The 18,840-nt window shown below is 34.9% G+C and overlaps 1 protein-coding gene across 3 annotated transcripts; it reads right to left on the bottom strand.

Annotated features, from left to right (window-relative positions):
• Positions 1-203: 203 nt before the first annotated feature.
• Positions 204-17,341, bottom strand: LOC130662353 (DNA damage-binding protein 1-like). 3 transcript variants are annotated; one of them, XR_008988992.1, is made up of 31 exons: positions 17,256-17,341; positions 12,235-12,515; positions 11,733-11,843; positions 11,451-11,599; positions 9,890-9,965; positions 9,666-9,780; positions 9,274-9,371; positions 9,003-9,161; positions 8,838-8,921; positions 8,559-8,675; positions 8,301-8,403; positions 7,996-8,074; positions 7,330-7,438; positions 6,829-6,881; positions 6,458-6,583; positions 6,326-6,375; positions 6,084-6,194; positions 5,581-5,688; positions 5,292-5,452; positions 5,170-5,216; positions 4,625-4,723; positions 4,078-4,331; positions 3,566-3,730; positions 3,308-3,402; positions 2,804-2,908; positions 2,667-2,732; positions 1,957-2,152; positions 1,281-1,364; positions 968-1,194; positions 508-757; positions 204-349 (listed from the first exon to the last, which is right to left on the bottom strand). XR_008988992.1 is itself a non-coding variant. In XM_057461200.1 (29 exons), exons 1-29 carry the CDS (start codon positions 12,442-12,444, stop codon positions 677-679), a joined length of 3,438 nt encoding a protein of 1,145 aa, XP_057317183.1. In that variant the 5' UTR covers positions 12,445-12,538; the 3' UTR covers positions 434-676. The 3 variants fall into 3 exon arrangements, 1 of the variants encoding a protein (XP_057317183.1); XR_008988991.1 differs by lacking the exon at positions 17,256-17,341 and having other exon boundaries at positions 12,235-12,538; XM_057461200.1 differs by lacking the exons at positions 204-349; positions 17,256-17,341 and having other exon boundaries at positions 434-757; positions 12,235-12,538.
• Positions 17,342-18,840: the final 1,499 nt, after the last annotated feature.

An 18,840-nucleotide genomic window follows, 5' to 3' on the forward strand; every position in this document is an offset into this window, starting at 1 on the left:
TTTTGCTGGAAAAAACTTTGCGTTTCGAAAAAACCGTGAAATCTTTCCCTTTCACAGAATTTATTTTCACCGAAAATGAAAAAATTTGTGTAATTTCAGAGTTACTTAGAGTTTATATGAACAATAACCAGCAGAAATTCAAAAGTTTTTTAATTTAAGTTTAGCGGAAATTATTTTGACGCATTGCAAAAAAAAAACACCTGTTAATTTGTGGAACTTAATTTCGTGGATTTTCTATTATTATTTTTTTTTTTGACAAAGTACATGGTGAATCAACACTATCTCCGTATTATTTTAATCCTTCAGGAGAATCATACTTTTAATACAGCTTCAGTTCTTAGTTAAAAAGCTATAAAGAAACACATCTTTTCGGAAAAAATACAGGAATAAGCAATAAATCCACCAGGGTTAATGCACTAAAAACAGAGTGAACTCGTGTAACGGAAACAATCTTACAAAATGTCAAAACATCTACAATGCTGACAGCAACCATAACAAATATCAAACATGCAGAGGAGAACCTGCTCTTCACAGAATGGTCTTCAAAGTCGATTTCTAGATAACAATGTTTTTTTTTATATATACATTTCCTGAGATTCGTCATAAGAATTTGACTGTATGGAATTGCATTTGTCTCCGTGGAACTATATGATATAGTGGACCAAGTTCGCGGTGTTTAATGGATCCTGTTAAGTTCTTCTACAATCTTTATTAGGTCATCTTCAGTACAATCTCTTTTCATTCCATCTTCGTTAATCTAAAGGCAATATATGACATGTACATTTCAATAACAGTAGAAAGTCAAATACTACTTTCTCAATATTTTTCCCGAGAAGGGTTTTCCCTGATACATTTAAGAACGAGCTGTTAACCCTAAATAAGATTTGTTATATATAAAAAAATAGATATTTCTAAACCTCAAGAAAAATAAAGAAAGAAAACAAACATAAAATTAATTCCGGCTTACTTGTAAGCCATTGACAATATCTTTCATTTGTGCTCTCGGCAAATCGAGAAAACTTTCTATCAGATCGCCATCAATACAACCGACGGCAGGTTCTGTTTTGCGATCGTTGTGGAAGGATCGCCAAAATAAGTGCTCTATTTTACCCACGCTTTTGATATAAGAACTCAACTTCTTCTGTACTTGGGACAAAAAGTCGAACATGTCTTTCGGCAAACCAGCAACAAGACCTAAATATTGAAAATGTGATTCAGTTGCCATGCATTGTCTTGTATATGCAGATGAGATGCAGCGTTATTGAAACAGAATAACGTACCGATTGAGCCGCGAACTGTTCCATATAAAATCGAGTTTGAGATGGGTGTTGATTGTTCTATGGTGTGATGCATTACCAGTGATCCTAAACATGTGTAACAACACACGTGTGAAAAAGAGTAGCTAGTACTTTCATAAAATTAATTATTGCGAACGTTTTTATTCGTGAATTCGCGAAGATTAATTTTGCAGATGAGTGCTACAAGTATTTTCGCGAAGTTTAATGTACGTGAATTATAGACAATGAGAACAATGTTTATAATTCACGAAAAGAGAAATGCAAAAATAAATGAACAGTCGTTTATATAACCGTAGTGTAGTTTGAATTAAAGGAATTTTCTTGTAAGGATTTGCTAGTAAATTCAGAAGTGACCGAAGAATCTGTTCTATTTAAATGATTTTTCAAATTATAGTATAGTAAATAATAACATGAGTTCAATTGCATTGAAAATACATACGTCATGGGGAACAAATTTCACGAATTTTGCGAATAGTGGAAATTTTTGGTAAAATTTTTAGGTAGTAATGTAGTATATTATTTTTTAGGTAGTATTTTGGTAAACGGTGACCATTTTTATTCGTCACGAAGAATTGATGTCGCGGATATGGCGAAAACTCGCAAAATTAGAATCAGTAGCTAGCCAATGAAGAAAAGAAGGAATTCGAAAACTGTCTACCATGTCTGAAAACATTCACAAAGTCACCAAGATGATATTTTCCCGTTTGCTGCAGATGATGACGATCTTCGTCACTGGTAGCAGCGCTGTCTTTCTGACAAGTAAACAAGTTATAAGAATTCTCAGCACCGAGAAATGTGTCATCGTCGATTATTTCAACAGCTGTCATCCAATTTGGTGAAAAATCATGCGCAATCTGAAAAAGAAAATATTAAAATGTGTCAATCAACAGCCTTCTTTTTATGAAGTTCCGTTTCAAACGAAAATTATAGAAAATTTGCTTTAAACGCACAAGAAATTGGTTTAATTATTATACACGTTCTTGTCCCACAGCTCGAAATTGCCGATAAAGGGGTGGGGGTGGGGTGGTTGTTCTATCAATTCCCCCCACTTGTCATTGAAAAAGTAACAAGGTTTCTTACACACATATGTATCAACAATTAACATTTTTTAACACAATTATTAAAAAGACAAACACTTAATAATAGCAGTCTGATTGGGGAAATCTCTCACAGGTTTTGGATGAACGATGTATGAGTTAGTTTACCAACTTTACCAACCGATAAAACACCCTAAATTAATGATTTCAATAAAAAGAACAGACACCTAAACATGACAAGTGGCGTACTCCTGGATTTTGTAACAGAAGTGGAAATGAAAAAGAGAAAGCAATATGACAAAATGGTAGGTTTATCATCAACAAATTATACCTCTTCAAGGCGACCTTCCAAAGGTTTGTATGAAAGAAGAGTTATAGACCGCATCAGATCGCCAACCTGTAAAAACATCAGTGCAGTATAAGAATCGACAAGTTTCAGCAAGATAAATCAAATCCTGATGAACATACCAATATGAAATCTCCTTTTGCTTTTAAAAATAATGCAAGTATCGTGTTATGATAACAACACTCTTGACGAAGTTCTTTGTCAGCCGTCCACTCGTAGATGGAAACCTGCCAAATACAAAGGAAGTTATTACTATTAAAAATATTACCACTTATCTGTTCAGTCATCGTCATTGAATAATATAAATATTATCATGTCATGAACAAGCGAGTTTATTCTAGGCTACGTTTCGACAGCTACAGTCGTCATCGACATTGAATAATATAAATATTATTATGTCATGAACAAGCGAGTTTATTCTAGGCTACGTTTCGACAGCTACAGTTGTCATCGACGGGCTGTAGCTGCACTTCAATGACAGATGTAGCTGTCGAAACGCAGCTTAGAGTAAACTCGCTTGTTCATGAAATGATAATATTTATATTATTCAACAAAGGAAGTTATTGTAAAAGCGAAAAGATCTATCCTATACTAAAGTGTTTCAAGATTAAAGAAAAAAGACTTACAGCACTGTTAATGCCAGCCAAGATTTTACCATTAAACTCCAATAACGAGTACACAGCTCCTTTCACATCTTTACTTGAAATTTGTATTAACTTACCTGTGAATAAACAAATCAGGTTTGACTTAACTAGACAACCTCAGTCCCAGACAGAACTAATGTTAGTGCTAAAATGGTTAGAAAGCGTAGCAACGACAAGAAGGAAAGAGACCTGGGGACAAATTAACTTGAGTCTTATATATTTATATAAACTATGAGTTACCTTCAACTAACTGAAATAGAATAAGTCGGCCCTCTTTGGGTTCGGGTTCTTCTTGATGTACCATGGCTGTTCCGACACAGTAATAAATGTTGGAATCGTTCGCTAGCTGACAAGTCGTCAGTGAAGTTGCATATTCTTTGTCAAGAAGTTGGTGTGAATGGGTTACTGAAATAAAACGCAGTAAAAAACTTTTTTTCGCACGTTTGATAAGCATAGCGTAGAAAGGTTAGAAGGATCACGAGGCTGAAGATGGTTCTAAATTTACTTATCCCAATAAGGAACATCATCAACGTCATTCCAACAAGCACATTACAAGCATTGACATTGGGTTCTAATTTAATGCTTAAACAACGTATTGTATCGTTTTCGGGGATTTAAAAAAAAACGTATCAAAAAGGTTGTCTAACGCAAATTTGACAAAGTTAGAGGTCAACTCGAAAACTAATTTCTTCACGGATTGGCAATTAAAAGACTTTAAAATGTGATATATTCTATAATAAGTGCTACCGTACCTTCAAACGTGTGCTGATCGATTACGAGGAAGGATGATACCTCGATCTCTTCGCCTATTGCTCCTCCCTCGATATCTTTACTCGTTCCAGTTAGAACTCCCTTATTAGCATCGCCAGAACTGTATGTGATGGAAGAAGCCGTACAACTGGCCGAGGGTCTTTGCACCACACTTTTACCGCTGTAAGGGTCGCGTATTTCTGTTCTAGCAGATATCACACCAAATGTCTGAGTTGCTTCTTGGTAAGCTATCCTCCTGAATTAGAAATAAAATGTCGCGTAAATATATATCAAATATATATATATATTTATATATAGATATATATATTTATTTATATATATTTGACAAAAGTAGTTTCGAAATATCATTTTATTATAAACAGTTTTCAAGAGGAAACAAAACAAAATCTTTCGCGAGTAGGAAATTATCTATACGTTTGCGCCTTGCACGTGAAAGCATTCAAACTTTGGCGAGAACATTTAAAAAAAACGAAACTACAACTAGTGCTTTCAAACATTTAAAAGAAACGTGAAATTTTTACATCATACCTTGGACTTTCATATAAAGGTACTTTTCTGATATGAAGTTTTTGTTGGATTTCATCAATCGAACCAAAGGTTAAACAGTTTTTGTCGGCGATAGCAAGACTAAACGAAAAATATATTATTTGGTTGCAATACTACAGTATTTCAAATTTTTCACCTTTCAGAAGGTTGAGAAATAAAACTATTCCGAAGGTAGTCTTGTGGTAGAGCGTTGGCCTTTAGTGGGAAAGGTCGTGGGTTTAAACCAAGGTAGAGTCATGCCAGAGACTATAAAATGTGAATCGATCATTTTTGCTTAACATGACAATAGGATTAATATCTTAAGCAGTTGTCTAGTTAGCTGTTGTGCTTGCACGCCTGTCGTAGCTCAAATGGGTGCTTTAAATGCACTAGGACTCTCTTAGCAGAACCTGCATTGAGAACTGAAGAGTCTATCCTGGGTAAATAAAAATAAGTAATATCGACGATCACTCCGAGTGTGCTAATAAATTTTCTACGTTCTTTTAATATTTTAATGAATATAAATACAATGAGTTGTTTTGGTATACCTGTTTGGATAAGTTTGAGAATGAAGTTGACTCATGTAGCACACCTCCTAAAATAAGAAAATAACGTTTGTCATACACAGTTTGTCACTTATATCAAATGTTTTTAAATTATTTGACCTTACTTTTAAATTGACATTTGAAAAGACTAGTTTGTGATTGCTCGAGTATATCACGGTAGGACGGTCTGAACATGCAAACACGTTTGTTGCGGTGCCAGATTTGAAAGGCTGAATCACAGTTGGTTTAGTACCAAGTGTGACTTTCTTCTGTTCAGTTAAAGCACCTATGACAAAAAAGAGATTATAAACAAGATTTTGCCACGCAACAAGCACAATAAAGAAACATAATATAAATCAGGATGAAGTAGTAATGTCTTTTCAAAAAAATAACATGCGTAATGCAAAATCAAACCTGTAGTTCTGTCGTGAATATAATAGAACAAGGAACCATCACCGAGTGAACACAACAAGTAATTAATTCCTTCAAAATTTGACATTTGGATTGATCGAGGTATGATTTCTAAAAGTTAAAAGAAAAATATACAGTCTTGACGCTTTTTATTCTCAATATAAATTATGTAGACACGTGATCAAACATAGAAACAGACAAATCACACATTTGCCTAGTAATATTTAGTTTTGGGAAACACGGATAAAAACCTTAGCGGCTGATCATAATGGAGGTGATCTGACCCAGTTTTCCATAGTGAAGAATTAAATCGAAATCTAATTATTATAAAACCTTCAAAAAATGAATAAAATTGCAACTAGACAACGACAACGAACTAATCTCAACTTATGAAGAGTTGACCAAAAAATAAATGGTGACTGCTTTTTCCTTGTTGTTAGAATATATGTATATAACAAAAAGACTTTGTTTCTCCTTTTGAGAGAAAACAAAACAATATTGCTTACCTCCACCGAGCTTAACTTTTGATATTTCTTCCATGGTAGGTAGCTTTAATATGCGAATGGAGATGTCTGTCCACAAACCCGCAGCAACAACGTCTGATTTCTCTTTTTTGACTGAGAAGCAAAACAATACATCTGATTATACAACTGGTAGAAATTGTGATAAAAAAATGAACATAAAAACATTTATACTTTAAACTGTAAGAAACGCTACAAAGCTTTGATTAAGTAAATGGACTCATTACCTTCTGGTGTGACGTCAAGACAAGCAACTTCGTATTCCAAAACAGTTGAACTACATAGAAAAGGTTGCAAACTTGTTTGCGAAGTGTAAAATTAATCAAAGGTAAAAAAAAACAGATTTGTATACTCGTTACCTGACTTGGTGCAAGTTCCCATCTTGTACTTCCAAATAAAATACTTCTTTTCCAACTGCAAGTAACAGTTGCTGACCATAACAAGCCACCACGCTAATGTTTCGACCACCAGCATGTTTCCATTCGCTAGTAAATAAATTCGTGTTTAAATTAGCAGAACTCTTCTAGCAAAAGAAAAAAAAAAGAAAAATTTTTGCGCAGTTTTATTTTCATGTCGATGATTTTTTTATTTAACTTGTTTTTTTTTTCGAATCGAGATTTTTAATGATTTTTGGGAAGATTTTTTTTGTTGTTAAAAATTTGGCCACAAGATACAAAAAATTGTAAGAAATTCCCCGCAAATTATTTCTCTTCTTGTGCTATATACATACTAGACAAGTGATTTTGTGAGACAGTTGATGAGTCGAGCTGAGTGTTCTGTCACCTAAAAAAATATAAAAGGATAAACATTTATTACCATTTCATTTAACAGTCCTTTTAAGGTAAAAACATAATAAATATGATGTGGCATTACATCTTATATGCACGTGTAAACCTAACAAACCCATATTCTTAACAAAATACTTCAGCTAATTAAAAAGGGATGTCGCACGAAATATACCAAAGTCAAAAATACTAACTAAATTTGTAATCAAAAACAAAACAGAAACAATTATTTTGTTAGCATAAGGTTATTGTTCCGTAGCTCTTATCAATATTGTTATACAGACTATTAAATAGTTTACAGTGACTACAATGACTTTTCTAGCTTCTTCCTAACTTTAAAAAATACATTCTTTATGGGTTATCCTTACGTGAGTACGTTATAATTCCCTTAACATAGGTGACCTTCCTACAACCATAACTTATCAATTTCCATTGGTATATCTCACCTGCACAATTTGTTGACAACACACATTACCACAAAATGTTGTTTGTTTATCGCCATCAAACCCATCAATATCAATCTCTTCTACTTCATCACTACTTAATGATAACACTCTGCAAATGAAAAAAAATTATAAAGTCTTATAATACCACAAAATCAAAAAATATAAAAAAATAATAGAATAAAAGACGACTAACAGATCGAAAAATATACAATAAACATCGACCCAACGTTTAGATTTTTCCCTACCCTGAACAGTAAAATAAAAAAAAATGATCGTCATCAATTCGTGAAATCTCAAGTACCCAGACGCTCCTGTATTAAGAGAAGACGACAAATTGAGTATTTTATTTCTTCATAAGCAACCATTACCGAGCTTCAATTACATTGACATTGTGTAGTTTCATTTTGCATTAAGATAATCTCTTATATTTTATGGAACAGCTCATTTTTTTTCGGATTTTGAACCAACTAGTCTGGGTAAAAGGTAAAAAGAATTGACGGTAAATTAAACAATTGTGGATTTAAACTGCCACCCACCACCCCCCCCCCCCCCCCAACATCAGCTTCACATTTAGTGTACACTTTTCGATCCCTAAAACACTACACAGGCAGACAGGGATTTCTAAGAAAACTTGCATGTTTCTACCATTAAGAATGGATAACTTACCTTGATTGACCAACAAAAGATAAAACCAATGTGTCATCAAATTCTGTGTTTACTGAGCCAACTTTTAATGCCCAAAGTCCTACGTACCAGGTTGACATTAAATTAATTTCGTATATATTCTATTTATATGAATGCTTTTACCACAAGGTCAATAAAAACTAATTAATTAAACTATGGTAATTTGTATGCAAAAATTTTAACATGTTATTAACTAATCAAACAAAAAAAATACTTAAAAGATGTTATTAAAAGATGATATTAATATTTGCAATTAGGTTTGCTCAAATAGCGAACACGTTACACACCCATAATTCCATCTAAATCAATAGAAGCGTGTTCGTGGATTCCAATTCCGTTTCGAATAATTCGCAGGGAGCCTTCTTTAAGTCCACCAGAACATGTGACGAGCTATGAAAACAGAAAATATTGCTAGACAAAAGAAGAGGCTGCATTTAACTTTTCCCATCATTTGGCACGACGTAACTTTTAGTTGCATGGATTATGTTATTTCCAAACCTGTACTGGAACAGATAGAATGACCAGTTGAGAGAAATTACAATTACCTGACCTTGACCTTGTCTTTCTAGGTCAACAACACACATGTCTAAAATAGGTCCCAAATTTGGAAATGACTTCATCACAGACACAAAAGAGCCATTTTCATTGGCTTCTGTTGTAAGCTAAATAAGAAAACAGAATAGTGTAAAAATCCTTAGTTCCGATACAGTTATTAAAAAAAGAAAGATCTTGTCAAACAAAGAAAACATAACACTGAAATATTTTCTAACTCTTTTTAATTAATAATGCTTGTAAACACAAGAATAGTGACTCGATTTCTTCACCTGTACAATCTGAGAATCTCCAAGAGTGGAACCAATAAAAACAACACCATTGTCTAAGTATGTTAGACAGTGAGGAATTGAAGTCTAAAAAATAAAGTATTTCTGTATTTCATGAATCTCTACCTAAAAACAACAATGCTTTAAAATAAATAGTTATAAAATTACCTCGCCCAAAAGTTCAACTTTTAAATCTTTTACTTCCACACTACCATCTGGCAGAGTTTGTTTCTCCAGAAATAACATAAACAGACGACCTGACATATCTCCAAGAAGGTAGCGTAATCCATCTTTGTCAACACGACCGTAACAAGTAAGAGTGCTTTGCTAAATAATAACAATAGTTGTATTTTAAATTACATTATGCTTATTGAAATGATTGTAATGAATGGTTTGATAGTGACTATCAGAAGATAGAAAATAAATAAAATATGCATACTTTTATAGCTGGAGGTGCAACAGCCAAGTATGTTTCACCTTTATGATATGTAATGGATTCTTCTCCAACGATTAATGCACCTTCAATGGGACTGGGTACTAAAGAATGATTAAGCTTTTATAAAGAAGACATAACACAAACACAAAATTTACCATTTTGCACTATGCACATGTAGTCAAATCGTTAGTTGAAGAAAAACTTAGTACTGAATAATGTGACTAAGCTACAGAGAAAACTGGTGGAATGTCTGGATATAGTTTGCATGTATCTGGAACTAACATTGCTTTTACTTAAATTCAAGATGTGGTGTAGCTTCATTACATTTCTCAAATATTTAACATTCTTTCTGCTAAAATTGCTGTATATATTATCTTCTCCATGTTATTTTTTACCTGTTACAACCATGCAGGCTTCAAGTTCAACATTGTCTTGTTTCCAAGGTCCTCGAACAAACTCTTTATCACGTAAAGATATACCATAAGTTTTTACATGTCTTCCATGAGTGTCCTGTGGTGAAAATAATTAGGTGAAGAAAAATTAATCACATAAAAAGACAAAGCATTCAGGAGCCATGTGTAATTATAGTTTTACATATAAATTCAATTTCGCCACATACTTGGTAGACAAAAATAATTGTTGGGACATCAAAACCATGCAGAAACTGAATATCAACAATTTTTAATTCTTCCAGTCTGTAAAAATAACAATAACAAGATAATTTAGGTGATTGGTTTACACACTTACTTCTGGGCTGATAAATGCAAGTAAGCTTTTTTAAGGGAAGGGGCAATAAACTCATTAGGGTACTAAACAATAGAAAATGTTTCAGTGAAGTAGTCATGTTTATTTTTTTGTGTGTGTTAATGACCTGTTATATCACACTCTTGTTGCTTAAATTACATTTTATTTATTACCCCATTATTATGAAAAAAAATCACGCACCACAAAGGCAGTCTTTTTCAGGAGAGGCGTCCGACCGCACGTGATTAATCGCACTCCGAAATATAAATATTGAGTTTTCAAAACCAACCTATAAAATCCATTATGTAGCGTGCGATGGCAGCCTTCAAAAATGATTTTTGGAGACTCGTCTGAAAAAAAATGTCTACCACATTTTCAGTTTGGTCCGTAACTCGTTTTGAACTTTCGTTGGACAAAAAGTCCGATAGATTTCTGTCTTAGTCTGGCACTTTTAGATCTTAGAATTATTGAATATTTCTGGTCCTTTTAATACACGAGCAAGCCTATTCATAGCCAACCTGACCATCCTAGCTAATTCACCGTCTTCTGACTTAGTTAAAAGTACTACGTAGACATAAATCTCTATTGCCTGGCCTCTCGTCATTGGTACCATGTCTTACAAAGAAATCCAGCCATGCGGTTCTTAACTAATGCGGAGGTGAACGCTGATGGAGCACAGATAAAGCAAGTCTGCAAAGCTGCACTTACAGGTGGAACAGGCATTTTATATTGGATTTAATTGTAGATAATTTCTTCATTTGACAAAACAATTATAGACCATAGCAGTTTCGAATTTAATTGTTTAATATCCGATGCCGCAAGTGTTATTTTTATTAAAACAATTTTAAAAATGAAACCTAAGTGCGGTAATATTTTTCTGTATAAATTTTGTTAAAATGTAGCTGAACTTTCTGAATGAATTTTGAAGTTTTACTTAAGCCATGTGGATAAAGATTTTTTTTAATTTGAAAACGAAGCATATTTTTGCCTATTTGCTTGTGATGTTACCTGCAAAATAAACAATAAATATATGAGAATGACAGTATAGTCATACATAGTATTTCGGACTTGTAGAAAAGGAAGTTAAGATTGGGAGAGTCGCTACACGTAAATGCTCGATCATCGTGTTTGGGGTTCACGATTCAAAACGTCCCCCCCTTTTCTACCGCAAAATGAATGCGCCACAAATATTAAACTTGGAGCCTGTATCACATGTGCAACATCCTTTGCACATGCATTTTACATTGCACATGTTACTTTATTTACACGTGCGAATCATTGCACACCTACTCAAATATTCCTGAAAAAGACTGCAAACGGACTGGTGGTGGATTTAACTTGACATTATTTAAGATTTAAATTTGACTATACAAAAATTTTCTTAGTTTGAAGCTATTAGGTATCGAATTGAGAGATATAATTTTAAAAAACTACACCTTATATTAAAAGCCTTCAGCTCAATATTTGTTCCAAGTTCTAATGGTATCACTTTTAACAATCCATCATATATATGTAACGCAATTACACGGCATTGTGGGTCTATTATACCAATCATTCCAGTATCACATAATCTACCAATCTTATCCTAAAAAAAGATTTTTTACATTTAAAGTCATATCAAAGGCACAGATAAAAACAGTTACCTTAAATATGTACAAAGTTTGCTGGTAAAAAGCCTAATTTATTATCCTGCAAGAATATTTTTAAATTAAACTTACTTGTACATCTCCATATGCTTTTGTAACAATATCTCCTGTTTCTGGTTTAAATCCCAAAATTGCAATACGGTATCTTTCAGTTAACAAAAACAACAAATCTTGTGGTTCATTCTACAAAATATCAAGTTGTTTTATTCTGAAATGTATACTTTCAACATTTTCTTATTAGAATTTAAAACAAAGCACAAACTAACAAGTGATATATAAACAATTATATAGTTTATGTGAACAGAATAATGCAAAACGTTAAACTAAATTTACTGTTTAAAATTTTGTGCAAAATATATTTGAAAAAGGGTGAAACTATGAAGATGACCTACAAGCAATCACTTATGCTTTTTTATATTCAACATTAAATCTTTTATCTTGAAGCTTACTTGTAAAAATTCACAGATGACAGTTTACTCATATTAAAAACACTAAACTATTCTAAAACAAGATTCAATATTAGTTCCTTTAATAAAACATATCTTTCTTAACAGGCAAAACAGACAAAACTTACAGGCGGTCGAAATAACTGCATGGTTGCAATACGACCATTTATATTCATCTCCATTTTTGGCTGAAGTCCCTCTGGTGTTACTAGGTACACTTCTAATCGAGAATTCTTTGCAGTTATCAAGTTTAAGTCATCAGGGCCAGTGAAATGTCCTGTCACTGCTGCATTGATGGCTGTTGCTTCTTGTGCAGTCACGATGTAATTGTAAGACATGACTGCAGGTGTATTCTTTTTTGTATAATCTAACTTCTCACCTAAGTTTTTTGATTATGGTATTACGTGGTCTAAATTATAAACACATAAAGACATTTAAATTACTTAAATTTAAACTTGTGTAAAAAATTTAGAAGTTTTAGCTTTTATATACTTGGATAGATAACTTCATCCAGCAATCCCATTTTTGTAGTTGTACCACAGAGAAAGTAACCAGGTCAGAAAACTATGACATGGTGGCCACAGAAGACTCGATATGCTTTAATTAACTATAAATTTGGAGCAGTCGTTCTTAACAGGTTTTTTTGTTCTTAATCCCCCCTGCACAAAAAGAAAAAATAGGAATATCTTTTATTGTATATTTTTTTAACAGCTGTGTCTTTTCCCCACCCCATTAGCCCTAAGGGTGTAGGAATAGGGGGTGAGTGTAGTGCCCCAAAAGGGCGGGGCAAAAATTTCATACCCCATAACTTTCCTTGTGCTGCGTTGTTAGTCATAAAACTTTGCACGAATGATTTCTATCACATGAAATTAAAAATTTCACATCAAATAATGACTGTCAGGGATAATTTTTTGCTAAAGTCAGCATGTTTTGCTAAAATACCAATTTTCTGAGATCTCTTGTTTTGCATATATTTTATGATAATTGTTTAAAAATCCATGGGTTCGCCCGCCCTTTTTATGCCGCATTGTGTGCTTCTCGCTATTGCGTAGCTAAGCTACCATTTTGCGTGACAGACAGACATATACGGGTATTATAATATAGACTAGTCGGGGCCCGTGGATAAACGCACAGGGTTGGCCACCCTTTATTTACCGCATTTTTTATCTCGCTACTGCGGCTACCATTTTGCGTGACAGATTGGCATTCTAACTATTTAATACTTAATGAGGCAGCAATTAGACAAAGTCTGAAAACATATTGATACACCTAGTGTTTATTTTGAGCATAGTTTGTTGGCTTTTTTCACTCTTTCCAATCAAGATAGATAATTTCCAAGGTTCGAATACACAGGTCGTAATTCGCAAATTGCAAAGGTCAAAATTGTGAATTCTATTCTTTCATCAAGCATTTGTATAGCAAAAAGTAAACACTAACAAGGGATCAATGCCAAGTCGCCTACAGTGCTCCCAGGCCACAATTGCAAAGAGTTTTCTTTCTAATGTCAGCATTTTTTGCAAACTGTTTTTGTATTTCTAATAGAAACCATCATTTCAGATCATTAACAGGGTGCCAAACTAACAAAAACTTTAAAAAATGAAAAAAATTAGGCCTAAATGGGTGTAACTTCAGGAAATATTTACGCCTTAGGGCGTAAATGGGTGTTTGTAAAAAGGAGCTTAAAATGTTTAAACTTTATACATAACTCAATTAATATAGGAAGATATCCCAAAAATATAATAGCTTTTTAAAAATGAGTGTCAGTCTTGTGCAGTCGCAAGCCCACAATTTTTTATCTTCCTTTAATTGCTTTGGGTTCCAGAATAATACCACAAATTGATAGAAACAATGTATTTCTATTGGAATGAGTAAATACAACACGTTCAGTATGCGTAGATTATTTATGGAAAATTTTTTGGGGAATGGGTAGGAATGAAGGTGCCTCCTTCGTGCTTTTTCATATGCTCAAAAGGCATATCCTGAGCGTCAGGATATGCCCCCCTATATAATGAGTATCCTGAGCGTCAGGATACGCATTATAGGCGTCTTCATGCCCTGAGCGTCAGGTGCATGAGACAGATGAGATGCACTGAGCGTCAGATGCATCGACATGTCCTGAGCGTCAGGCACATGCTAATTATGGTGTTTTCTTCCTTGGTGTATTAGAGAATAATGATGTTTTTATTCATACCCTGAGCGTCAGGTGTATGAGAGATGCCCTGAGCGTCAGGCGCATCGACATGTCCTGAGCGTCAGGCACATGCTAATTACTGGTGTTTTATGAGATGCACTGAGCGTCAGATGCATCGACATGTCCTGAGCGTCAGGCACATGCTAATTATGGTGTTTTCTTACGTGGTGTATTAGAGAATAATGCTGTTTTTATTCATACCCTGAGCGTCAGGTGTATGAGAGATGCCCTGAGCGTCAGGCGCATCGACATGTCCTGAGCGTCAGGCACATGCTAATTACTGGTGTTTTTATTGAGATGCCCTGAGCGTCAGGTGCATCGACATGCCCTGAGCGTCAGGTGCATGTTTCCTATTTAAGTGCTGCTGATTGAGATGGCCTGAGCGTCAGGCGCACCCCAATGAGCGTCAGAAAATATGGTGAAGACATGTATACACGCCCTGAGCGTCAGGTACGTTTCAACAATCACTTGTATCAACAAATTACTTGCCTAATAAGGCTGACGAAGGAGGCCCGACATACCCGCCAATTAAATTAGAGGCTACCTACAGACTCGTTGTTTCTACCTCTGGACTAAAACCCTGACATAACATGAGCCAAAAGAAATGCCAGGGAAACCTTGAGGCAGAAGCAATTTGTCCGGTTGTGTTGTGCTGCACACTCCCATAACAACTGTGATACAGTTGTCTTTAGTTGCATTGTAGATGTCCATTCGATTTCGATTCGGCTGCACCATGGTGATAAATTGAATTGATATCTCACATCCTCCATCCGTAGTCGTGTTGATGACATAAAATAAAGAAAAATAGGTGAAGAAATTTAATATATAAAAAGGGTGGGAGGGTGGGTAACTGTAAACTTTTAGGTACATCTGAAGAACTTGTGCAGTGTGGGGTGTTGGGTTTTTATATACAACCATTAATAATCAAGACCTGGGTAGGGCCCAGTTCTTTTACAGGCAAGTGAGACTAGTGTCCCTGGCAACCTTTAAGATCAGGTCTATAGGCAGAAACCACCCCCACTTGCCAGGTTCTACCTGATATTTTCAATGACTAAGGTAAACCTAATATATACTAACCAAAATGCTAAAGAACTGTATTTCTGTCACCACAATTAACATGAGCAAAACTTGCAGTTTAGCTCCATTGTGACAATGGTAAAATTTTGCAGTTGCGCAGCCCTGTTGTTGCTTCTTTCATAGATTAAACATTGCCGAGTCTATGGAAGTTTTCTTTGCCTAGGATGTACCATATTACCACTTTCACCAGTACCAAAACTTGTGCACCTTACAGAACAGAGAGCCTAAGATAGATGTGCATATTTTACATGGCTAGCCTCACAAATATCGAGGGATATACCCTGTCTATTATTTCCAGGAGGGGCCATGGCGTAGATGGAGAGTCCTAGAGTATTTAATGCTCATTTTGAGCTACGCAGACCCAATTAGAGCCCGCGCTCTACTAGACAACTCCCAGCAACATCCAACGACCCACACAGTGTGCCATCTTCCCAATTTCCCTCACATGGCTTGGGTTAACCCGGGGCTATGGTAATATTCACTCGCCCATGTTGAATCGCCGTCAAGAGGAATCGAAACCCGGTCTCCCGCACAGAGTACGAGAGCTATAACCACTAATCTACGGCGCTACAACATCACTGAAGTAGATCACAGATGAGAAAATTTTTGTGTCACATGTGCTCGCCTCAACAGTCACTCTTTGGTAATTTTCTTCACCATGTTTTCTTAATTTTCCTTTTTTTTTTGCAACAGAAAAAGGTACATGGCGATATTAAAAGCAGCAACTAGCTCAATCTGAGACACAAGTCACCAAGCATTGCAACTATTTAAATCATATATACAATAGACTTTAGAAATAATTCTAGTGGGTCTCACATTGGAAAAAAACACAGACGTAAATCTCGGAACTAGGACATTTTGTTTATATAATTACATAATTAGGATGGTAGTACGCCAGAAACTAATACAGTTAGGGACAACTGCAAATTAGACTATTTCTTCCTAATAAGCTAGTAGCTTAATTAGGAGATTTTTAATAGCTTAACTTGGAGAGAATAGTCTACTTAGGAGATGGAAAATTTTAATCCATGATATCTTCGCAATCTTTTTTGGTTGAGCCATTATTTTTCCTGTACCACCATGCAAATTCATAGAATTTGCATGGTGGATATAAAAATTAAAAATGTAAACGTGCCCACCAACCAAACTTGTTTCGAATCGACTAGAAAAAGGTCCAGGCGAGATTGTCCAAATAACTTATTTTGTCTATGATAGCGTAATTAGGACATTATAGCCTAACTAGTATATTATTTTCCCACAAAAAAACTGAAGGTTTTAAAATCGAAATAGTCTATTTAGGCAGTTTTTTAAAACACGCTGGAAAAAAACGTTGCACGCATGCGGATCAGCGGCATAACAAACTAAAACCAATATCTTCAAAACGCACCAAAACAATTACAAAAATAATACTTTGTGAGGGAGGTTTGTTAGATCATTTTTAACCTTAAAGATCAGTGCGATCCCAGAACCAAAAAGCTGTATTAAGTAAATTTAGTGCTGATAGCCAGGAGATAAATTTTGCCTAATTTGTCTATCATAGCCTATTTAGGCGGAATAGCCTAATCTAGTCGGAATAGTTTAATTTGCAGTTGTCCCTACTGTAATAGCTGGCTAGATAAAAACAATTCTGTAGCTATTTTAGCTAGGTATAGCTAAGCAGCTAGCTAGATATATGCATTTGTGCAGCACTTTGTGCTTTTTTTTTAAAGAAAGTAAATGGCTCAAAATGGATCCATTGTGATTATTGTTATATTACCACATATTTGCATCTTTAACACAAAGGCCCTGCGCAATTTTGTTGCCTTTCTTCAGGGCCTCATCCCCCAAGCCAAGCATGATTGTCATGTGCAGATTCGTACATGTTAAATATTTGACTTTTACCTATTTACTTGCAAATGGCATTGAATCATACGTCTCAAATCTAAAAAAATATTGGAAGTTATAACAGGCAAGTCAGGGACCGCAGCTAAGGTCTGCCATTATAGTCCAGAAAAGCCCGCAAAGTAAAAACTACGAAAGCCGACATGCGTACCGAACGGTCATCCGATGATATGATGCACAGACCATACTATTCACACTACTAGAGACTATACATGCGCGCAGAGGGGGCGGCTTTTAATATCAATTTCACCCTCGTCCCCAGACCAATTCATTTTTTATTTGAACGGAAAAAAGCCTAACAATTGCTGTGTACGTGTTTGGAAATATGCTCTTTAAATGAGATTGATTTAGCTCTCTTTCTTCACGATTTCCCGGGCAGCAACTCTGAAGAGAAAAAGAAAATCCTGGGGGTTGGAGGTTGGTTTGGCGCGCACACACAAAATGAGAGAGCAAAGTGGGCTCTCATGTCCTCTGCTTGGTGGAAACTGAATCAAAGTTAAAAAAATTTCACAAATTGAAGGGTTCGTAAATGTGCTTTTAAGTAAAATTTATTAATGGGTTGTGAGGACCTAAAACAGAAAATGCTATAATTTTTATTTTTGTTAATCATTGTTTATATTATCATAGTTAATCTGATTTCAAAATTGGTCTCCAGGGATTCTTTCTTGATTCCTGATATGTGGCTAGCGCAAAAGCGAAAAAGAAGCTGGAGACGAGATTTTCTAATTTCCTGCCACTAAAAATTGGAGACTATATTATCGACCATCGTATTTTAAGTGCGCGTTAATTTTAGCAGAGCAGTCTTTCTACATTTTTTATATTAACAATGTTAAACCTTAGTATAACAATATAAAAATCACAAGGCAATCTTCCAAATCACAACATTTCGTCTGCAAGTAGAAGAAAAAGATGCAAACAACTGTTGTTGTTTTTATTCTAAATAGTTCAATTCAATCGTATGTGTCATCTCATTTGTTCTTTGGTAAAACATGACTTCACAGAGACGATGTTTTATTTATACGTCTTAACTGGCCATTATAGTGCGGTTGGTAGGGTGCTGTTTACAAGCGCCGAACACCACTTAATAATGCTAATTTCTTGAACAACTGGTTCTCAAATTCAAGGCCTTGGCAATGCAATATTTGAGCAGGCATCCGGAACAATAGGCTAAAACCATTGTGACTGTATGTGTGAACTTTTCCGGATGGGCATGCTTGAGGAAATCTTGTAAAGTTTTATCTATGATTTTAATAGCGCGTAGTCTTGTGGTTATGGAGTTCACTTCGCAATCCCAAGGTCCGTGATTCAGTTCAGAGCACGGACATGTTTAGCAAGTGTCTTTACCACAGCTACGGGTCAACCATGCCATGTGAGGGAAATTAGGTAGGTAATGCCGGTGTATACGTAATGTATACATTCTGAACACAGGACCCACATTGATAACAGAGTTTCCAACACTGAAGTCGCTATATCCTGTATAAATATTCGGAATAATAATAATAATAATAATAAGCAGATGCTCACACCATGATATCCTGACAAATTGAAAAACTACTTAAAAATCAAAGATATCTACGAAACAGAT

Source organism: Hydractinia symbiolongicarpus, chromosome 10, assembly GCF_029227915.1.
Source record: "Hydractinia symbiolongicarpus strain clone_291-10 chromosome 10, HSymV2.1, whole genome shotgun sequence".
Taxonomy (NCBI): Eukaryota; Metazoa; Cnidaria; class Hydrozoa; order Anthoathecata; family Hydractiniidae; genus Hydractinia; species Hydractinia symbiolongicarpus.